The sequence below is a fragment of the Convolutriloba macropyga genome, chromosome 4 (assembly GCF_964194025.1).
Source record: "Convolutriloba macropyga chromosome 4, txConMacr16.3, whole genome shotgun sequence".
NCBI classification, from domain to species: domain Eukaryota; kingdom Metazoa; phylum Xenacoelomorpha; order Acoela; family Convolutidae; genus Convolutriloba; species Convolutriloba macropyga.
This window is the reverse complement of record NC_134471.1, coordinates 25,103,632-25,123,040: the sequence shown is the minus strand read 5'-3', so window position 1 is coordinate 25,123,040 and position 19,409 is coordinate 25,103,632. Positions and strand designations below refer to the sequence as shown.

The 19,409-nt window shown below is 37.8% G+C and overlaps 2 protein-coding genes across 6 annotated transcripts in view; one reads left to right on the top strand and one right to left on the bottom strand.

Annotated features, from left to right (window-relative positions):
* Nucleotides 1–19,409, top strand: part of LOC142337547 (ras-related protein ORAB-1-like) — a 555,140-nt gene that overhangs the window by 299,843 nt on the left and 235,888 nt on the right. The gene's annotated exons all lie outside the window — the stretch shown is intronic.
* Nucleotides 10,838–19,409, bottom strand: part of LOC142337543 (uncharacterized) — a 37,202-nt gene continuing 28,630 nt past the window's right edge. For all 3 annotated transcript variants that reach the window (XM_075386838.1, XM_075386839.1, XM_075386840.1), the window contains exons 9-10: nt 19,128–19,363; nt 10,838–11,573 (exon numbers count right to left, since the gene is read on the bottom strand). In XM_075386838.1, coding sequence (XP_075242953.1) covers nt 11,418–11,573; nt 19,128–19,363 — 392 coding nt within the window. In that variant the 3' untranslated portion in view covers nt 10,838–11,417. The remainder of the gene's footprint in view (nt 11,574–19,127; nt 19,364–19,409) is intronic.

Here is a 19,409-nt window from a genome sequence, read left to right as displayed (position 1 = left end):
TGATTGTTTGCAAGCATCAAGCCACCACAAAAGAGCGATCTCCCGATCGACAGAGTTACCAACTATGTGAGACCGTTTACGAACACAGGTGTTGAATATTCTGGACCTATCGAAGCAAGGATGTTCCGACGGACAGTAAATGAATGGGCTATGCTGGTTCTATGTATGATCATGCATTGAACACCTTGCAAAGAAACTTTGGTCAACCTCATCACATTGTCTCGTCTCAGTTGGTCAAAACACAGAACTTTAGTCAAATCAGGTTTAATGAATAAGCATCGCTTGTTGAATTTGCCGACAAAGTTTCATCGTTTGTTAATATTTTACAACAGTTTGGAAATTCAAACAATTTTTTTTGTCCAGCAATCTTGATATAGCTAACAGTAAGTTGCCTTTGAACACCAAAAAAAGATGGTTTGGGATCTTTGAATCACCAGCTATGGCGATGCGCGCAACAAATCTGATTAAATTCAACGAATTGCTGCTAGAAAGTTCTCAAATAAATGAACGTCTTCTGAGCAGTTGTCCCACAGTTTCCAAATTGGATACTCCGTCCTCCAAATTTGGAAAAAGGTTTGATTTTAAGAAAACTCCGAAGTCAGGGGAGTCAGCTTTGAGTTCAAACAGTGATAAAGATAGAATTGTGTAACGCCTATCATCGAAATGAGAATTGCGAGAGGTTCAAGAATATGAAAACGCAAGACGGATACGATGTTGCATAGGAGAAGAGATTTTGATTTTCTCGTTTGTCCGACCATCAAGCAGCAAGAGATTGTCCAAAAAGAAGAAATGTAGAATTGACAACTGCGAGAAGATTCACTACTGACTTTTGCATTACAAGAAAAAATGTGACGCTTCATCAGTCTCTGTGAAGTCGGAAAGCACGAACCTGACCAGTAATTCAGAGAGAGTAAAAGGTCTCATGCAGGTTGCACGAGTGAGAATCTTCGGTAAGGACGGACAGCTTGAAAATACTCTTGCAGCATTTGATACATTTTCAACTCAGACGTGGGTTGACAAAGATCTTTTGGACAGACTCCATATAAAGGGAGAAACAGTCCCTTTATATGTAACCGGAACCCATGGTACGCTAAGTACTTCATGCCAGTCAGTTCAGTGCATGTTACAATTGGGCCGGCTAACAGCCTTAAAAGTAAAGGAAAGCAGCTTACAGTTATCAGTCAGAAGAGCCTAGAAGTTGGCAGAAGCGTGTACAACGTTCAAGAGATGACGCAGAAATACCCGTATCTGAAATGCGTGGGATTTAAAGAAATTGACCACAAGAATGTAAATCATCTTGGGTCAAAACGCCTACGAGCTGATTCGACCAATGGAGTACAAGAGTGGCGGAGGAAAAAAACCATGTGCAGTCAAGCTTCCACTGAGCTGGACGGTCAGTGGCCCACTTCCAGTGAGTGAAATCCGTTAAAGTGCAGCCTGTCAAGTTGCGAATGAAGATGACCTGAAATTAGCAGAAGTTGTCAAGAGGTGGTGGGATATGGAGTCATACGGCACGTCGATGATTGCTGACAAAAGTAGCAGAGAAGATAAGCTGACAACTGAAATCCTGAACTCCACAGTGAAGTTCAATGGAGATCACAACGAAGGTGGTTTGCTGTGGAACGGAAATCAATCAGCTTTGTCGAACAACTTTGCATCAGCACTGGGACCTATTCGAGGACTAAAACGACGACTTGACAACGACCAACGATGTAACACAGAATACAGTGGAACAATAGCGTCCGATTTGCGAAATGGATATGTTTCGATCCTATCTTCTGACAAACTTGCCTCAACTCGTGACGATCTTGTGTGGTAAGTTCCACATCACCCGGTATTAAATTCTCACAAACCAGATAAATTAAGGAGGGTTTTTAATGCAGCAAGTAAGTTTCGTGATAACTTGCTTAATGACATCTTCATAGCGGTACGAGACCTGTTGCCAGGTTTGAAGTGCATTCTATCAAGAGTTCAAGAAAACAAGTTTGCGATGACAGCAGATATCGAAAAAATGATTCTTCAGCATAACGTTAAGCCCGAAGACAAAATTTTTGCAATTTTTTTGGTTCGACGAAAACGACCAAGTTGTTACGTATCAGTACAATCGGCACATCTTTGGAGCTGAGTCATCTCAAATAGGTGCAAATTTTACCCTTCAACGATGCGCTCTGGATAATGCATCTTTAATCAAACATTCGAGTCGAATCGCTTCACATTATTTTTATTTGGATGACTTGTTAACATCTCTGAATAGAGAAAAATAGCAGTCGCTATCAAATTGCAGTTAACAGAGCTCTTGGCAAAAGGAGGTTTAAAGCTCACTAAATGGGCGACGAACTTCGACCGAAATGAAGTTCAAGATAAAGCCTTTACAAAACTTGGTCTCGAGTGCAATAATGTCTCTGACGCACTCAAAATTTGTAGAGGTATGGACTTAATCCAGAGAGCAGATGGACACAGCTTAAGGTCAACAATGGGACTCCTACATTGACGAAAGCTTGAACAACCAGTTTGCAGATTGGATTACTGAATTGAATGCTGGTGAAGCTCTTGAAGTGAGCAGATTCTATCAAGAAAGCGATGAAAACGTCAAATGAATTGCATTTTTTTAGTGACGCCTCTGAAGATGTTTTCTGTGCTGCAGCTTACCTTGTTACAGAAACCAGAAAAACAATTTCGTTCATCATGGGCTAACCACGAGCGTCTACAATGAAACATTACGCGATTCCGAAGTCACTGGAAACAGATTGAAGGCTTATCATCGACGAGCATTCTCCATTTTTCACAAAACGATTGTCGACATATTCCATAACAGTAAACTAGTGGATCTGGTCAAGCAACGTTAGGCAACCAACTTTTGTAGCCACTCTTGTTGCAGAAATACTGAACACGTCAACAGTCAACGAATGGCATTATATTGCGGGTGTGAAGAACCAAGCCGACTTAGAAACGAGAGGAAATAGTTCAGACGATGTTGCGAGAAGTAACTGAACTCAAGGCCCCGAGTGGCTCAAACAACCAATCGTTTTAGAAGAAAACCAGCACCCAGTTGAGCAAAATATGGACGTTAATGTTTTCATGGCTAAGGATGATAGTCAAAACATCTTGAAAGGGGAAAACTTCAGCAAGTTCAACCGATTGCGCAGAACAGTTTTGTGGATTTTGACTGGGAGACATAAATCCAAGCCAGTTTACGAGCTGTTAAATGAGGCCGAAGATGTCATCTGGAAAGTTGTCCAGATGGAAAGCTATGCAATAGCAAGAAAACTGCTTTCATCTGGCAAAACCATTTCGCCAAACAGTAAGGCTGTCTCAATGGTACACTTCATCAACTCTAATTGAATATTGAGCGCAAAAGGGTGATATTGTAAAGCAGATTTGCCGTATGAAACATATCATCCAATGATTTTGCCCAGCAAGCACAGCAGTTCAGCTGTGCTTAAATTATCAACACAAAGTCTTTCACCATGAAAGTGTCGAGTATAATATAAACGAAGTCCAAAAGAAGTTTTGGATAATTGGGTTACGAAATGCCCTCCAATCTGTTAAACACAATTGTGTACAGTGTTGATTGTTTGCAAGCATCAAGCCACCACAAATGAGCGATCTCCCGATCGACAGAGTTACCAACTATGTGAGACCGTTTACGAACACAGGTGTTGAATATTTTGAACCTATCGAAGCCAGGATGTTCCGACGGACACTAAAGAGATGGGTATGCTTGTTAAAGAGCCTAAGTGTACGAGAAGTCCACATAGAGTTAGTTGACAGTTTTGACACGGCTTCATGTATTGATGCAGTTCATCGATTCATTGGAAGACAAGGTCAGCCAAAGACAATTACTTCGGATAAAGGTACAAACTTTGTTGGAGCAGCGCGGGAATTCAAGGAGTGCTTCGGCGAGATTCAAAGCAGATGGTATCAAACAAGCGATGAAAATGTCAAATGAGCTGCATGTTTTTGGTGGCGCCTCTGAAAATGCCTTCTTTTCTGTAGCTTACCTTGTTAAAGAAACCAGAAAAGCAGAACGAGCAATTTCGTTCATCATGAGCAAACCACAAGTGTCTCTTGTGAAACATCAGGCGACTCCGAAACTAGAATAAATGGCAGCAGTCACTGAAAACAGATTGAACGATGCTATCATCAAAGAGCATTCTCTTCATTTTTCACAAAACGTATATGTGGTCAGATTCCACAACAGTAAATTAGTGGATCAGGTCAAGCAACGTTAAGCAACCAACTTTTGTAGCCACTCGTGTTGCAGAAATACTGGACACGTCAACAGTCGACGAATAGCATTATATTGCGGGTGTGAAGAACCAAGCCGATTTAGGAAAGAGATGAATTAGTTTTGACGATGTTGAGAAGTAACTGGTTTCAAAGCCCCGAGTGGCTCAAACAACCAATCGTTTTAGAAGAAGACAACCAGCACCCAGTTGAGCAAAATATTGACGTTAATGTTTTCATGGCTAAGGATGATAGTCAAAACATCTTGAAAGAGGAAAACTTCAGCAAGTTCAACCGATTGCGCAGATCATCTTCGTGGATTTTGTCTTGAAAGCATAAATCCCAGCCAGTTTACGAGCTGTTAAATGAAGCTGAAGATGTCATCTGGAAAGTTGTCCAGATGGAAAGCTATGCAATAGAGAGAAAGCTGCTTTTATCTGGCAAAACCATTTCGCCAAACAGTAAAGTTGTCTGAATGGTACACTTCATCGACTCTAACTGAATATTGAGCGCAAAAGGGTGATATTGTAAAGCAGATTTGCCGTATGAAACATATCATCCTTTGATTTTGCCCAGCAAGCACAGCAGTTCAGCTCTACTTGAATTATCAGCACAAAGTCTTTAACCATGAGAGTGTCGAGCATAATAGAAACGAAGTCCAAAAGAAGTTTTCGATAATTGGGTTACGAAATGCCCTCCAATCTGTTAAACACAATTGTGTACAGTGTTGACTGTTTGCAAGCATCAAGCCACCACAAATGAGCGATCTCCCGATCGACAGAGTAACCAACTATTTGAGATCGTTTACGAACACAGGTGTTGAATATTTTGGACCTATCGAAGCAAGGATGTTCCGACGGACAGTAAATAAATGGGTATGCTTGTTTACGGGCCTAAGTGTACGAGAAGTCCACTTAGAGTTAGTTGACAGTTTGGACACGGCTTCATGTGTTGATGCAGTTCATCGATTCATTGGAAGGCGAGGTCAGCCAAAAACAATTACTTCGGATAATGGTACAAACTTTGTTGGAGCAGCGTGGGAATTCAAGGAGTGCTTCGGCGAGCTTCAAAGCAAACAAGCGAAAAAAACGTCAAATGAATTGCATGATTTTGGTGACGCCTTTGCATATGCCTTCTTTTCTGTAGCTTACCTTGTTACAGAAACCAGAAAAGCAGAACAAGCAATTTCGTTCATCATGAGCAAGCCGCAAATGTCTCCTGTGAAACATCACGCGACTCCGAAACTAGAATAAATGGCAGCAGTCACTGAAAAAGACTGAACGGTGCTATCATCAAAGAGCATTCTCTTCATTTTTCACAAAACGTATATGTGGTCAGATTCCACAACAGTAAATTAATGGATTAGGTCAAGCAACGTTAAGCAACCAACTTTTGTAGCCACTCGTGTTGCAGAAATACTGGACACGTCAACAGTCGACGAATAGCATTATATTGCGGGTGTGAAGAACCAAGCCGATTTAGGAACGAGATGAATTAGTTTTGACGATGTTGCGAGACGTAACTGGTTTCAAAGCCCCGAGTGGCTCAAACAACCAATCGTTTTAGAAGAAGACAACCAGCAGCCAGTTGAGCAAGATATGGACGTTAATGTTTTCATGGCTAAGGATGATAGTCAAAACATCTTGAATTGGGAAAACTTCAGCCAGTTCAACCGATTGCGCAGAACAGTTTCGTGGATTTTGTCTTGGAAGCATAAATCCGAGCCAGTTTACGAGCTGTTAAATGAGGCTGAAGATGTCATCTGGAAAGTTTTCCAGATGGAAAGATATATTATAAAGATAGTCAAAAGACAGAAAACTGCTTTTATCTGGCAAAACCATTTCGCCAAACAGTAAGGTTGTCTCAATGGCACACTTCATCGACTCTAACTGAACATTGAGAGCAAAAGGGTGATATTGTAAAGCAGATTTGACGTATGAAACATATCATCCTTTGATTTTGCCCAGCAAGCACAGCAGTTCAGCTGTACTTGAATTATCAGCACAAAGTCTTTCACCATGAAGGTGTCGAGTTCATTAGAGACGAAATCCAAAAGAAGTTTTGGATAATTGGGTTAAGAAATACCCTAAGATCAGTTAAACACAATTGTGTAGTGTCGATTGTTTGCAAGCATCAAGCCACCACAAATGAGCGATCTCCGAATCGGCAAAGTTACGAACGAGACCGTTTACGAACACAGGTGTTGAACATTTTGGACCTTTCGGAGTAATGATGTTTCGATGCACAGAAAAAAATGGGTAAGTTTGTTTACGTGCCCGAGTGTACGAGCAGTCCACTTAGAGTTAGTTTGGGCAGTTTGGGCACGGCTTCATGTATTGATGCAGTCCAGCGATTCCTTGGAAGACGAGGTCAACCAAAGTAAATTATTTCGGATAATGGTACAAATTTTGTTGGAGCAGCGCGAGAGTTCAAAGAGTGCTTCGTCGAGCTTCAAAGGGATGTAATAACAGTCAAGTTATCCCAGCCAAGTTATCAAGTGGTCTTTCAACCCACCAGCACCGCATCACTCTGGTGGAGTTTGGGAAAGATTGTTACGATCACGCAAAAAAGCGCAGTCTAATGCCTTGGGAAGCAAAGCCTGAAGAAGACAGGTAGCGAACAGTATTAAGTATCGTGAAACAACTTCTAAACAACCGTCCACTTACTGACGTTAGCAATGACGTTTCAGATGTACAGCCTTTAACGCCAAATCACTTCATAATTGGTCAGGTTAACGTTAATTGGCCAAATGCATTGTTTTCTGGAATACCAGTCAGCAACAGAAAACTCTTTTGTGACCAACACTGTATCCCAGTTGCAGTTTGGAATTGATGGATGAACAAGTATCTTCCTACTTCCTTGCAACATTGGAACAAATGGGCTAAGGAAGAACTAGAAGAGATCAAGAAAGGAGATCTTGTTCGGATAACCGACAAGCATACTCATCCCTTCAACTTTCTTTGGGTAGAGTTGAGGAAGTCTGCAGAAGTGATGATTAGATAGTGAGAGCAGCTTTGAGAAAAATTCCACTGGGATCTGACAAACGACCAGTAACAAAATTGCAGTCAAAAGCGACCGCAAAAGATGTTATTTTTTGAAAAGTGACAAAAAACTGGGCCGGCTATGTTGCGGTCAGGACTTGTTTCATTATATTATTCTAAGAAAGGGGTGCTCAAGAAAGGGGTGCTCATCCAAACCTCAAATCTTCCGTTCACAATGTATTCCTCCGTTACTTATTCCCTCGGATCATTGTAACATAGTAACTCACCGCTGAATCAAAGTATTTCAATTCTTCAATTTTACCCTGCACAGTAAACGTTATTGTTCATGTCGACTGTAAAAAACTATTCAAACGACTATGTTCATGTCATTTTTTACGCTGATCGTGGTAAAAATACAGAAAAAAAAATGTTACTCTGAATTTAATCTGCGCAGATCATTTTTACAGTCTGAGCAAAGTCTGCTCAGCCGAACTTTACACTCTTCAGCAGAACTTTGCAGACCGCTCTGTCGAACTTTTCAGACTGCTTGTCCGAATTTCAGTCCGTTTTCATATACCTACGGCCGAGAAGCAGTCCATTTTTAACTACCTACGCCTGAGGAGCAGTCCATTTTTAACTGCCTCTGCCCCCCAATAATGTGTAAACCACACACTTAAGAGACTTGTAAAGCCCTAAGAAAACTGCAGCCACTTAATGACAGCTAGCTGAATCAGTTTACCCTGTTTCTCTTCATAAAAAGTCAGTACCATCAGAGACATTATCACATTACAAAAGGCACTTCAGGCTTAAAAAGTTTCTACAATCTAACCTAACTTATTTTGAAGTCATGAACCTGGGGGACATATGCAGAATTTCATTGCGGAAGGAGTAAGGGTACTTCTAAGGATTAATACACTTACTTTACAGGGTTAAGGGTATTTCTAAAACTTTTAAAGGAGAAAGGATATTTCTAACTGACCTTAATATTAGTTGTAAGAGTTAATTAGAGAGTAAGGTAACTCATTTATGATCAGAAATTGATCACGCAATTCAAGGGCGGTGGAAGAGGGTCATGATATTAAGAAATGCCTCTCTCCATACTTCAATCTCTCCATATTTCAGAAAACCAAGAGTTCCCAGATACCGCTACGTTCATCTTACAGCTTAGAAGTGCGAAACTCAAATCAATAAGTTAAAAATACAACAAACGCATTTTTGGACTAAAATATCTGAAGCACGTGTGCGCGGTCAAAAATAGTCACAGTGATCTGTTGCACATGCAGCAAATTTCGTCTGCAATCAATTATATATGGCTCTTTTCTTTTATTGCCCCACGTCCATTTGAACCCCCACTTATACATGTTATAGCATTTTGGTTGCATTTCATACACTTATATATATGCAGTTATATATAAACGGCATTTACAATGTAATTATGCAGCGAAGTTTTGAAATAAAGACGTATACAGTAATCGAACTTTGCCTATAATGTAAGCAGACAAAGAATAATGCGTTTTTAATATTTTTGCGCTTTTCTTTCTCAGGAATGGCTTTGGCACTAACTTTTTGACAACCGGAAACAAACATAACCGACTAACGTCGGGCGAATTGCTCTCAAACGACCGGCGAGCGGTTGGTTTCGTCAGTAGCTACCCACGCGGTTTAGTGCGGCTAGCTTTAGCTTGATTTGACTCTGCAACTTTTAGATTTCTAGCCTTGTTAGTAATTAAATCATATAACTGATATTCTAAAAATTTACAAAATATTGCAAAATTTAAAACAAAAGCTTCCAGATTTCGCAGTGAACATTTTCAAAACTATTTTTTGTCTCTGGAGTTATGTCAAGTAACCATCTGCAAGACTTGAAAAGCTTTGTTCGACAGTAATGATCGTTAAACTCAGAAAAGGACAAAAAAATTGAAAAAAAGCGAAGTTTAACAAAATCCTGCTAAAATTCAAGATACTAAAATCTTCAAAACCATTTCATCGTCTCAAGAGGCCATCCAGTATCCCTACTTCAAGCTTTAAAAAGTTTCATAAAGATTCATAAACTTGGAACTGAAGCTGCAGCTTTAACCCAATTGACTCTGGAAACTATGCGACTGCTTATCATCAAACCTTCGAGGAGGTCCCTAGGACCCTGGTGCCTGAAAAGGTTTTAAAAATTCTAAAAGATTCAAAAAAACTTGAAATTGCAAATATTTTTGAAGTGCTGAAATTGAAGTCTTAAAAAACATTCAAAAACATCTATAAGTTATGCAGTAACCTATAATAAAACCCTACAGGATTTAATCCGGCTCTTGAGGCTGGAGAAACCAAAAAAATGACAAAAAATGTCAAAAAACCTGGAAAAAAATTGCAAGTTGCATAAAAAACTGCTAAATTTGTGGCAAAAAAAGTTGAAAACTAATCCATTGCCAAGCAACATTTTCCAGTAACTTATTATCAAACCCCAACGGAGATATTCTGTTAGGCTGAAAAACCTGAATAATGTCAATATATGTCAAAAAAATTTTATTGTAAAAAATGCTAAAATTCGTGGTGTTGACAACTTGAAAATCATTCCATTTTCATTAGAAAAAATACAGGAACTTATTGTCAAACAATAGATGAGGTTCCTCGGCTCTTGAGGCTGGAGAAACCTAAAATTGGACAAAAATTTTCAGAAAAATGTAAGTATTATCAAAAAAAAACTCGCTAAAATTTGTCATGTAAAGAAATTGAAAGCTATTCCATGGCAAATTAAAGTTTATCAGTAACTTATTATCAAACGTTTAAGGAAGTTTTCTGGCCCCTGTGTCTGGAAAGATGTGATTAATGAAAAATAAATATCAAAATTTTTTAAAAAAATTGCAGGTTTTTTTCAAAAAAATGCTAAACTTCGTGATGTTAAAATGTTGAAACCATTCCACTACCACTACAAACTATTCAATAACCTATTATCAACCCTAGAGGAGGTTACTTCACACCTAGGGCTGAAAGAAATCAAAAAAGACAAAAACTTTCAAAAAGCTTGAAAAAAAGTTGTGAAAATTAGTAAAAATTGCGTGTTTTTAGCGATCGGCTGTACGAACGTAGCCACGGAAGGGCGTGCACCGGGGGCTGATGGAGAGGGAAGTGGGATGGGGGCAACAGCGCGGTGGGGTTGGGGGTTCAACAGTTGGGGTTGTCTTCAACCTCTAAGAACCTCCCTTCACACCATAAGTATGTCTCCAAAACAGTTTGAGCTGAAAGGCTCTAAGAGCACTTAATGCCCGCTGGGTGCTACCTGTTTATCCCGTCTTTGAAGACGAAAAGTCAAAAGCGTCAGAAGAAAAATCGGTCAAGCGAAAAATCGCATAAAAAGACCGACAGGACTAATATAATTGCTACAAACTTCGTTTGAGAGCAATTAAAAATTTATCCATTCGTCTACCGGTACCATCAATTTTATTATGACTAAAATAAGGGATCTCTAAGGACCAAAAAGTACATATTTGGGGGTGCAAATAGACTGGCTATATGAGGCTGGGGGCAATAACAGAAAAGAGCCTTAAACATAAAGATGGCTTTGCATTGCAGACAATTTTTTTTTACCAATAATCCTCGAAACAGATCCTCAAAACAACTCAAGTCTTGCAAAAACGAAATATAATAGAAAACTGATTTGCTTGAGCATACCACTAACACTAATACAATAAAAGCAGTTTAGATATTGCACAAGCTAAATTTGCACATGAGTAATTTGGATTGTTTTAACAAATAGAAGGCGAATTATGCAAGGCCATTACAAATAAGTCCTTGGTTATAATGTCCATATTAATAGACAATTAGGAGATACTGCACTTGTTCATCGAATGCTGCTCCAACATTTCTAATTACGGAACATAAAATGTTTGATTTTGATAAAATGTCAATAAAGAGCTATTGTGCCATCAATAACCTAATGGGATGTTTTAGCAAAAACTCAAATGTATGATAATTCAAATAGATTTGAAAAAATTTTTGCTACACGTGAAAACCAAACGCTTTATTAACTTTTAGCAAGTAGATGCCTCTGGAGTTCATGTTCAATGAGCTCATTTGAGTTCGTTGTGTGTCTCAAATGAGCAATGTGAATTTGTTTCAACCATTTTTTGAAGCCGCAGAATTGATCCAAAAGTAACATGAAAAATAATTATAGTGCCGCCCAACTTATAGCTGGTGGAGGACTTTAGTATTTAAGTGGCATCAGCAGCACTCCGCAACAGAGGCAGCTTTGTGTCTGTTTTCATTGGACTTCCTTCGTTTCTGCTTCGACTTTGAGGAAGTCGGAGGCTTGTCAAGAGCGATGAGAGGCTCCTTCATGCTACTGCTGCTGCTACCTGAAGGTTGTTCACATGGGATCTAAAAGAAAAAGACTGAAATACTTCAAACATAACCGACTAACGTCGGGGTGGATTGCTCTCAAACGACCGGCGAGCGTTTGGCTGCGTCAGTAGCTAGCTACAGTTTAGTGAGGCTAGCTTTAGCTTAATTGAAGGGTTGCGAGGTGACCGCAGCGGTAGGGGGGGTGTAAACCTCTAAGAACCGCCCTACACTATAAACATAATTCTCCAAAACAGTTTCTGTGAATCGCATACTTTGAGACCAATGAACTGAAATTGAAGGGTTGCGAGGAATCTTAATTGAAGGGTTGCGAGGTGACCGCAGCGGTAGGGGGGTGGGGGGGGGGGTGTAAACCTCTAAGAACCGCCCTACACTATAAATATAATTCTCCAAAACAGCTTCTGTGAATCGCATACTTTGAGACCAATGAACTGAAAGGCTCTAAGGGAAATGAATGCCCTCTGAATGAACTGGGCGTAAAGTCACATGGGTCAGACGAAAAATCGGTCCAGCCAAAAATCGCATTAAAAAAGACCAACAGGACTAATATAATTGCTACAAACTTCGTATGATAGCAATTAACTATCATGGAAAAAAATTTGAACAATCTGTGGCGTCATTCTAAGAATCAATGCCGAGAAACGGAAAATGCAATCACTGACTGCAGAAATTGCCAGATTGCAAAGAAGAAGAAGAAGAGGAAAAAACTCATGACAGCCGGAAAAAAAAGTTAGACAAAAACAAAAATTATACATAGCCGGATAATGTACGAGAAAAATTGAACGAGAAAATGAAAAAAAAAGCTTTGAAGTGAGCGTGACGTCACGGGTAGTAACAAAAAGTTGGCCAGGAAAAAACGCAAGGACAAGTCTTGAATTAGAATTCACAGAATTTTCAATCGTCGAACAAAAACCTCATAAGGACCAAGAATAGATATCGAGAACATAAACCGACTAACGTCGGAAAAATTCCTCTCGAATGACAAGCGGCGAGTAAATTTTTATTTATGAGTGCAAAAACATCAGACGAAGGTACGGTTCGAACCCCGACCTCCTGAGTCCGATTCCTACGCCTCAACCGTTGCATTAACCACTCGGCTATCATGTCATTATCATCGCATCTCTAACAATCATTTTTGTTTGAACGACAAACTTTATTTCGGAGTGAGAGCAATTGAAATCACGCAAAAAGAAGTAAGTGAAAAACTCACTTGAGAAGTCAAATATTATTCTAAAAGCAAAGCTCAAGACGGTCAAGCGAAAAATATACCCCAAAAGCATACAGTCATAGCTTCTCATTCCAGAGCAATTTAAAAACATAAAAAATCACGAAACAGCAGAAAGTCAAATTACAAGATAAGAAAAAAAACCTATATCAAAAAAACTAATTTTTTGCTCCAACGCCGTTTTCTCTCTATTTAAAACTTGAAAGGAAAAAATTAACGCCGCAAAGCCACTCGATTGTTTGCTCGACATCCTGTTTCAGTGTCACTAAAATTCGAACTCAAAATTGAGTTCAAAACTTATTAAAATGTGTGAACAGATCGAACAGAGCTTCCATACATTTCAATATCTTTTAACTGTAAAAACCATATGACTTTCAATATCATTTCCAATCAGGTATCGCAGCTATTATTAAAAAAAACGTAGCCAAAAGATTGCCGGAATAAAGCCCAAATAGATCGGCGTGCCGTAAAATACAGATAGAAGCAGATACAAAAATACCTTGAATATTTACGAGCCCCTCTCAAAAAAACTAGCAGACAACTTTCAGCAATGATTTCATGTGGCTTGTTCAATTTAAGTGCACAAATCATTTTGTTGAGTGAGTTGAGTTGCGAATGATCAAAATCTAGTCAGTACAGGCGGGGAAATATAATTCAGAGGGAGATGAATCCAGGACAACTTTGGAGGTCTATAAGTGTAATAGTGATACCAATTAGCAATACACTCTAAACTTCGATTACTTAATGCACTGTCTTTAAGAATAGGCTGTTGAGCTCGTTCCTCAATGGTTTTGCCTTTCGACTTGACAGTTATCAGAAATAAATTTGCTGAAACAATTCTAAATTACATTCAGTTTAAACCAAAAACCAAGTGAGAAGTGAAACGTGAGAGTGATAATTTATAAGAAAGAAAAGATAAAACGAATTAAGAAAACACTGCAAGACAAGTCCTGGACTACAGTTCAACTACTCTTCATTAAACAAATTACTAGACTTAGAGATGACTTATTGGAATTGAATAGGAAAACCATTTAGAAAAAAACTCGAGAAACAAAAAAAACATAGCCGGCAGATTGCCGGAAAATAGCCTCCGTTGACGCGCTAGACGCACGTCGGGATTGAAACAGAAAAAAAGAAGAAATAGAAATTGACAAAAAAATGTTTTTTAGTTTCAAAAATGTTCTAATTCAGTGTGTACTTTGTTAGATTCTAAACCTATACTTACTTCAGCTTCTAAACGGAAGGAAGTTAAGCTTGATACTAATATCAGCTAGCAACCGCTCTAATAAACTTTGATAACCTAATGCACTATGACTTAATGCCCGGGATATATCGGTTTACCTCGTTTCTTTTGATTTTGGTTTTGCTCTTTTGACATTGACCGTATTCACTACATTGCGTAATTCAATGGTGAAAGAATTTAGAATCCATTCAGTTGACACAGTGAGTGAGGTAAGTCAGAAGTCAAACGTAAAAATTGTGACCTTTGTAATGCAAAAAACGGGATTAAAAGTAAAGCACATTTAAAAAAAGGAGAGCACCTAAATAATAGCCGTTGAGAGGCTGACGGCGGATATTAATTAGTAAAAACCAAGTCAAATAGCCGCAACAAAAAACATAACCGACTAACGTCGGGCGAATTGCTCGCAAACGACCGGCGAGCAGTTGGCTTCCTCAGTAGCTAGCCTGTTTAGTGAGGCTAGCATTAACTTAACTCGACTCTGCAGCTTCTCGTTTTCTAGCCTTTTTAGTAAATATATCAAATAGAAAAAAAACTGACAAATTATTGCCAAATTTAAAAAAGTTTTCAGATTTTGCAGACTCATTTTTTGTCTCTGGAGCGCTGTCAAGTAACCCATCGGCACGACTTAAAAAGTGTCGTTGGCCAGAAATGATTATAAAACTAGATTAGAAAAAGAGAAAAGTATTCAAACAATTTGAAAACAATCGCAAACTTTAACAAAATCTAGCAAAAATTCAAGTAATTAAAATCTTCAAAACCATTTTCTTGTCGCAGGAGACTATCCAGCATCTCAAATTCAAGCTATAAATAGTTTCGCTGGCTCAAAAATATCGCTAAACTTGTAAAAAGATAATAATTTTCCGAAAATTTGAATAGATTTTATCAAAAGATTCTTAAAGCTGGAGTCATTAAAATATTGATAACCATTCTATTAAATCTAGAACTTATGCAACAGATTATTATAAAACCTTGCAGGAGGTCCCTGGGACCCTGGTGCCGGAAAAAATTTAAAAAATTAAGAAGATTCAAAAAAAGTAAAATTGCAAAATTTTTTTTTTAAAAATTGCTTATATTCGTGATATTTAACTCTTGAAGAACATTCCATTACATCTGAAAACTATGCAGTAGCCTATTGTCATACCCTAGAGGAGTTTATGTGGCTCTTGAGGCTGGAAACCTAAAGTATGCCATAAAAAATTTCAAAAAACTTTCATTTTTAAAAAAAATTGCTAAAATTTGTGATAAAACGTTTGATACTGAAAGTAATCCATGGCCAAAAACAATTTTTCAGTAACTTATTATCCAACCCTAACAGAGATTTTCTGAGCCCTGGGGCTGAAAAATACTGAATAGATGTCAAAAAAATTGAAAACTCAAAACTTTTGTCACAAAAATGCTAAAAATCGTGATGTTAAAATCTTGAAAAAAAGGAGGTTTCTTGGATCTTGAGGCTGGAGAAATCTAAAGAAAACGCCAAAAAATTTCAAAAAACTTGAGAAAATGCAAAGATTGCTCAAACTTGTAATATTAAAAGGTTGAAAACTATTTAAAGGCAAAAATAATTTCGAAGACTTATTATCATGCCCTCAAGCAGATTCATTGGTCCCTGCGCCTAAAAAGAGGTGAATAATGAACAAAAAATGTCAAAAATATTGAAAAAAATACACGTTTGGTCAAAAAAAATTTTAAAATTCGTGATATTAAAATGTTGAAACCAGTCCACTACCACCAGAAACTATGCAATGGGGGGGGGGGGGGGTTGGGCAATAGTGAGGGTCAACAGTGGAGGGGTTTTCAACCTCTAAGAACCACCCTTCACCCATAAATATAGGTCTCCAAAACAATTTGAGCTGAAACAGAGCTCAAAGGCTCTAACAGCACTTAATGCCCGCTGGGCGCTACCTGGTTATCCCGTTTTTGAGGGTGAAAAGTCAAATGGGTCAGACGAAAAATCGGTCAAGCGAAAAATCGTATAAAAAAGACCCGCAGGACTGATATAATTACTACAAACTTCGTTTGAGAGCAATTAATCAGAATCGAGAATAGGTTTTTGTTCAAACACTGTAATCTCACTCTACTTCAAAATAAAGTATAAAAATCACGCAACAAAACCACTGGCTTTTTCACTCTACTTCCTGTTTCGACATAGGCAAAATTTCTACTGCAATTTGACTTCAAAAAAATTAAAATCAGTGAACAGATCTTCAAGACAGTGCCCCAACACAATTCATTTTAAATTGTAAAAAAGAGAGCGTCTAAAAAACTGTTTAATATAATAAGACTGTTTTATACTATAAAAACTGTAATCATCTGAAGCTAAGAAACACTGAGCAATAGGCGTCATTTCAACTCCCAATGAACGGGATAAAACGAAAATGGCCAAAAAATCGCTAAAATAGCTTAAAAATTCAGAAAAACCTTTAAAAAATCCTAAAACTCCAGTTATTTATAACAAGGTTTCAAAAAACTTAATCTGAAAATGCTTAACATTTTTTGTAGCCTCCATTTTAAACAAAAATCTCCCCGCAAGTGAACAGAAAATTTTGCTCAGTTTTAGAAAGTTTTTCTTACCTCAATTTCCTGCTCTCTCAAAAACAGCGGCATGAACAAAAACCACTTTCTTTTCGCTCCACTCTCAATTTTGTTCAACACTTACAACACTCTAAAAATTTTCACGCGTTTAATTTTCTACTTCAAAATTCGCTACAGTCTCCGAATGGTAAAAAAGTTCCTCAATACAATTCAAATTCTTCGAATTGTAAAGACTTATTGTAACAATTCAAATTGTAACACTTCTCTTAACTAAAAACGTTTCTCAAAACGAGAGGGCGATCTTTGCTTGTTGAAATATACCTGTTGTCAAAAACAAGTTTATGCAATCTTTCAGCCTTATAGAAGACCAACTTTTCATACCTTAACGCATACACTGTTCGAACAGAATTCTTGTGCTGGTTATAATTTTTTCTGACCGCACTGTCCGAGGCATTAATAAAGCAACCATCAATTCTTCCACACAATAATACGAAAAATAGTCGGCAGATTGCCGGAAAATAGCCGCGATAGACGCTTGTGGTCTTCCATGAATTGAAACAACAAAAGAAACAAGATAGGCATATTGACCAAAAGGCATAAAAGTTTGGCACCAATTAGATGAACACTAATGATTTTTATCTAGTAAATGTTCATAAAATTTAAAGTTAGATAAGTGAGTTCAGATATCATTTTTTTGAGTGAGGTAAGTCACGCAATTGACCTAAAAGCAAAAATGACGTCACGGCAAGACGAAACAAAAACCTGTTAGACGAAGTAAAAAACATAGCAGGACAAGTCCTGAAATACAATCCAAAGAATTGAAACTGAAGACTAATGTACCTGACCAGCAACCGAACAATCCCAGCCAAAAGGACAATTTCAAAAGTTGAGAAAATAAATTAATCGAACAAACTAAACAAAATATTCATTGCTAAAAATCTTGAAGCGTTTACCCTGAAGGTTAAAAATGATACAATTCACTAGACTCATGAACTCACGCACAAGACGTGAAATAGATTTATTATTCAAAAAAAGCTGATAAACTCGAGAAATATGACAAATGCTCCTAAAAATGACAAGTGCAAAATTTACAGAAACTTTCTAAATTTTGCGGGGAAAAAAGTTCAAAACCATGTTTTGGTCTGTGGAGTGCTGCCACGTGACCCATCTGCAAGACCTAAAAAAGCTCCGTTGGTAGGTACAGATCGTCGAAAACAACTAGGTCAGAAAACAACTAAAAAATTTCAAAAATTAAACAATGACAAATTTTACGAAAATCTTTCTAAAACTCGTGTTACTAACAACTTCAGCTTCATTTCATTGTCTCCAGAGACTATCCAGTATCTCTATTTCTAACCTCAAATAGTTTCAATGGTTCATAAAGATAAACAAATTTGGAACATGATAATAATTTTCGGAAATAATGAAAAACGTTTAAATTCTATCGAAAACCTTAGAGGAGATTCCTGGGCCGATGGTGCGGAAAACTCGTTGGTAAAAAAATTTCAAGTTTTATTAAAACAAAACTGCTAGAATTTGTGATATTAAAAAAACAAAAACCTGTGTCATTGCCAGCAGAAGCAATGCAGTAACCTAGTATCAAACCCTGGAGGAGGTTCGTTGGCCCTTGAGATTCGAGAAACTAATGAATGACAAAAAACTTCAAAAAAACTTGAAAATTGCAAATTTTATCAAATTGTTGCTAAAACTTGTGATATTGAAATGATGAAAACCATTCCATGGCCAATAAAAATTTTAGTATCCTATTATCAAACTGTAGGAGATTTCCTGGCTCCTGGGGCTCGGAAAACTAAGATAATGACAACAAATTTTTAAAAATTTGAAAAAATGAAAGTTTTATAAAAAAAAATTGCAAAAATTCGTGATGTTAAAATGTTTAAAACCATTCTATTACCAGTAGAAACTACGCAGTAACCTATTATCAAACCCTGTGGAGGTTGCCTGACAGCTGGGGCTGAAAAACTTAAAAAAATGACAAAAATTTTCAAAAAACAAAAAAAAATTTTTAAAAACTTGTATAAATTTGCGTGTTTATGTTTCGAGTACCAAAAGATTTAGCTCTTAAAATGGTCACAGCGAGTAATTATTTTTTGAAAAAGACATTTATCAACTTTTACAAACCTCTTTTTTAGATTCGTCCAACAAAAAATTTAAAAAAGACGAAACACTTGAAAAATTGCAACATTTTGGGCTCAAAAACACCTTAAAGTGACCTTTTAACCTTGAAATACGACCTTCTAGTTGTTTCACCACTCTAAGCACTTGAAACACTTATGAACGCGGCTAAGGGCCTCTGATGAAACTTGATGCCCGCTGAGCTTTACGGGTTTATCCCGTTTTGAAAGCTCTAAGTCATAGAGAAAAAGGTGTGAAAACATCTTAACAAAAATTAAAAGACAGAGCACCAGTACAATCCAATTCTTGGATTGTAAAAAATTAGGAGTGCAATAATAGCCGCCTGGAATTGCTGACGCGGCTATTAAATAGAAAAACTATGAGATGGAGGGCAAAACAGCGCTACTTGTATTCGTAAGTGACGTTGTAAGCAAACCTCATGTGAGGGTGTTGGCTTTTGTTGAATGTTGGAGGTGGAGGACGTATTGACTTTGGTCGGTGTGCCTGTGAGACTAACACAACAGTTGTACTCTGAGGTTAGAAAGTTGAGGATTTCTGGGTGGGGCTGGAATTGAAAGTTCTCCTCGTCTGGATCTAGCTCTAGAAGTCCTGGATCCAACAGAATGGAAGGGTCACATGAAGGGGGTAGGTCAATTGCACTCGGAAGAGAATCTAAAAAAATATAGATATAACACTGGCTCCACTGATTAGTTAACTC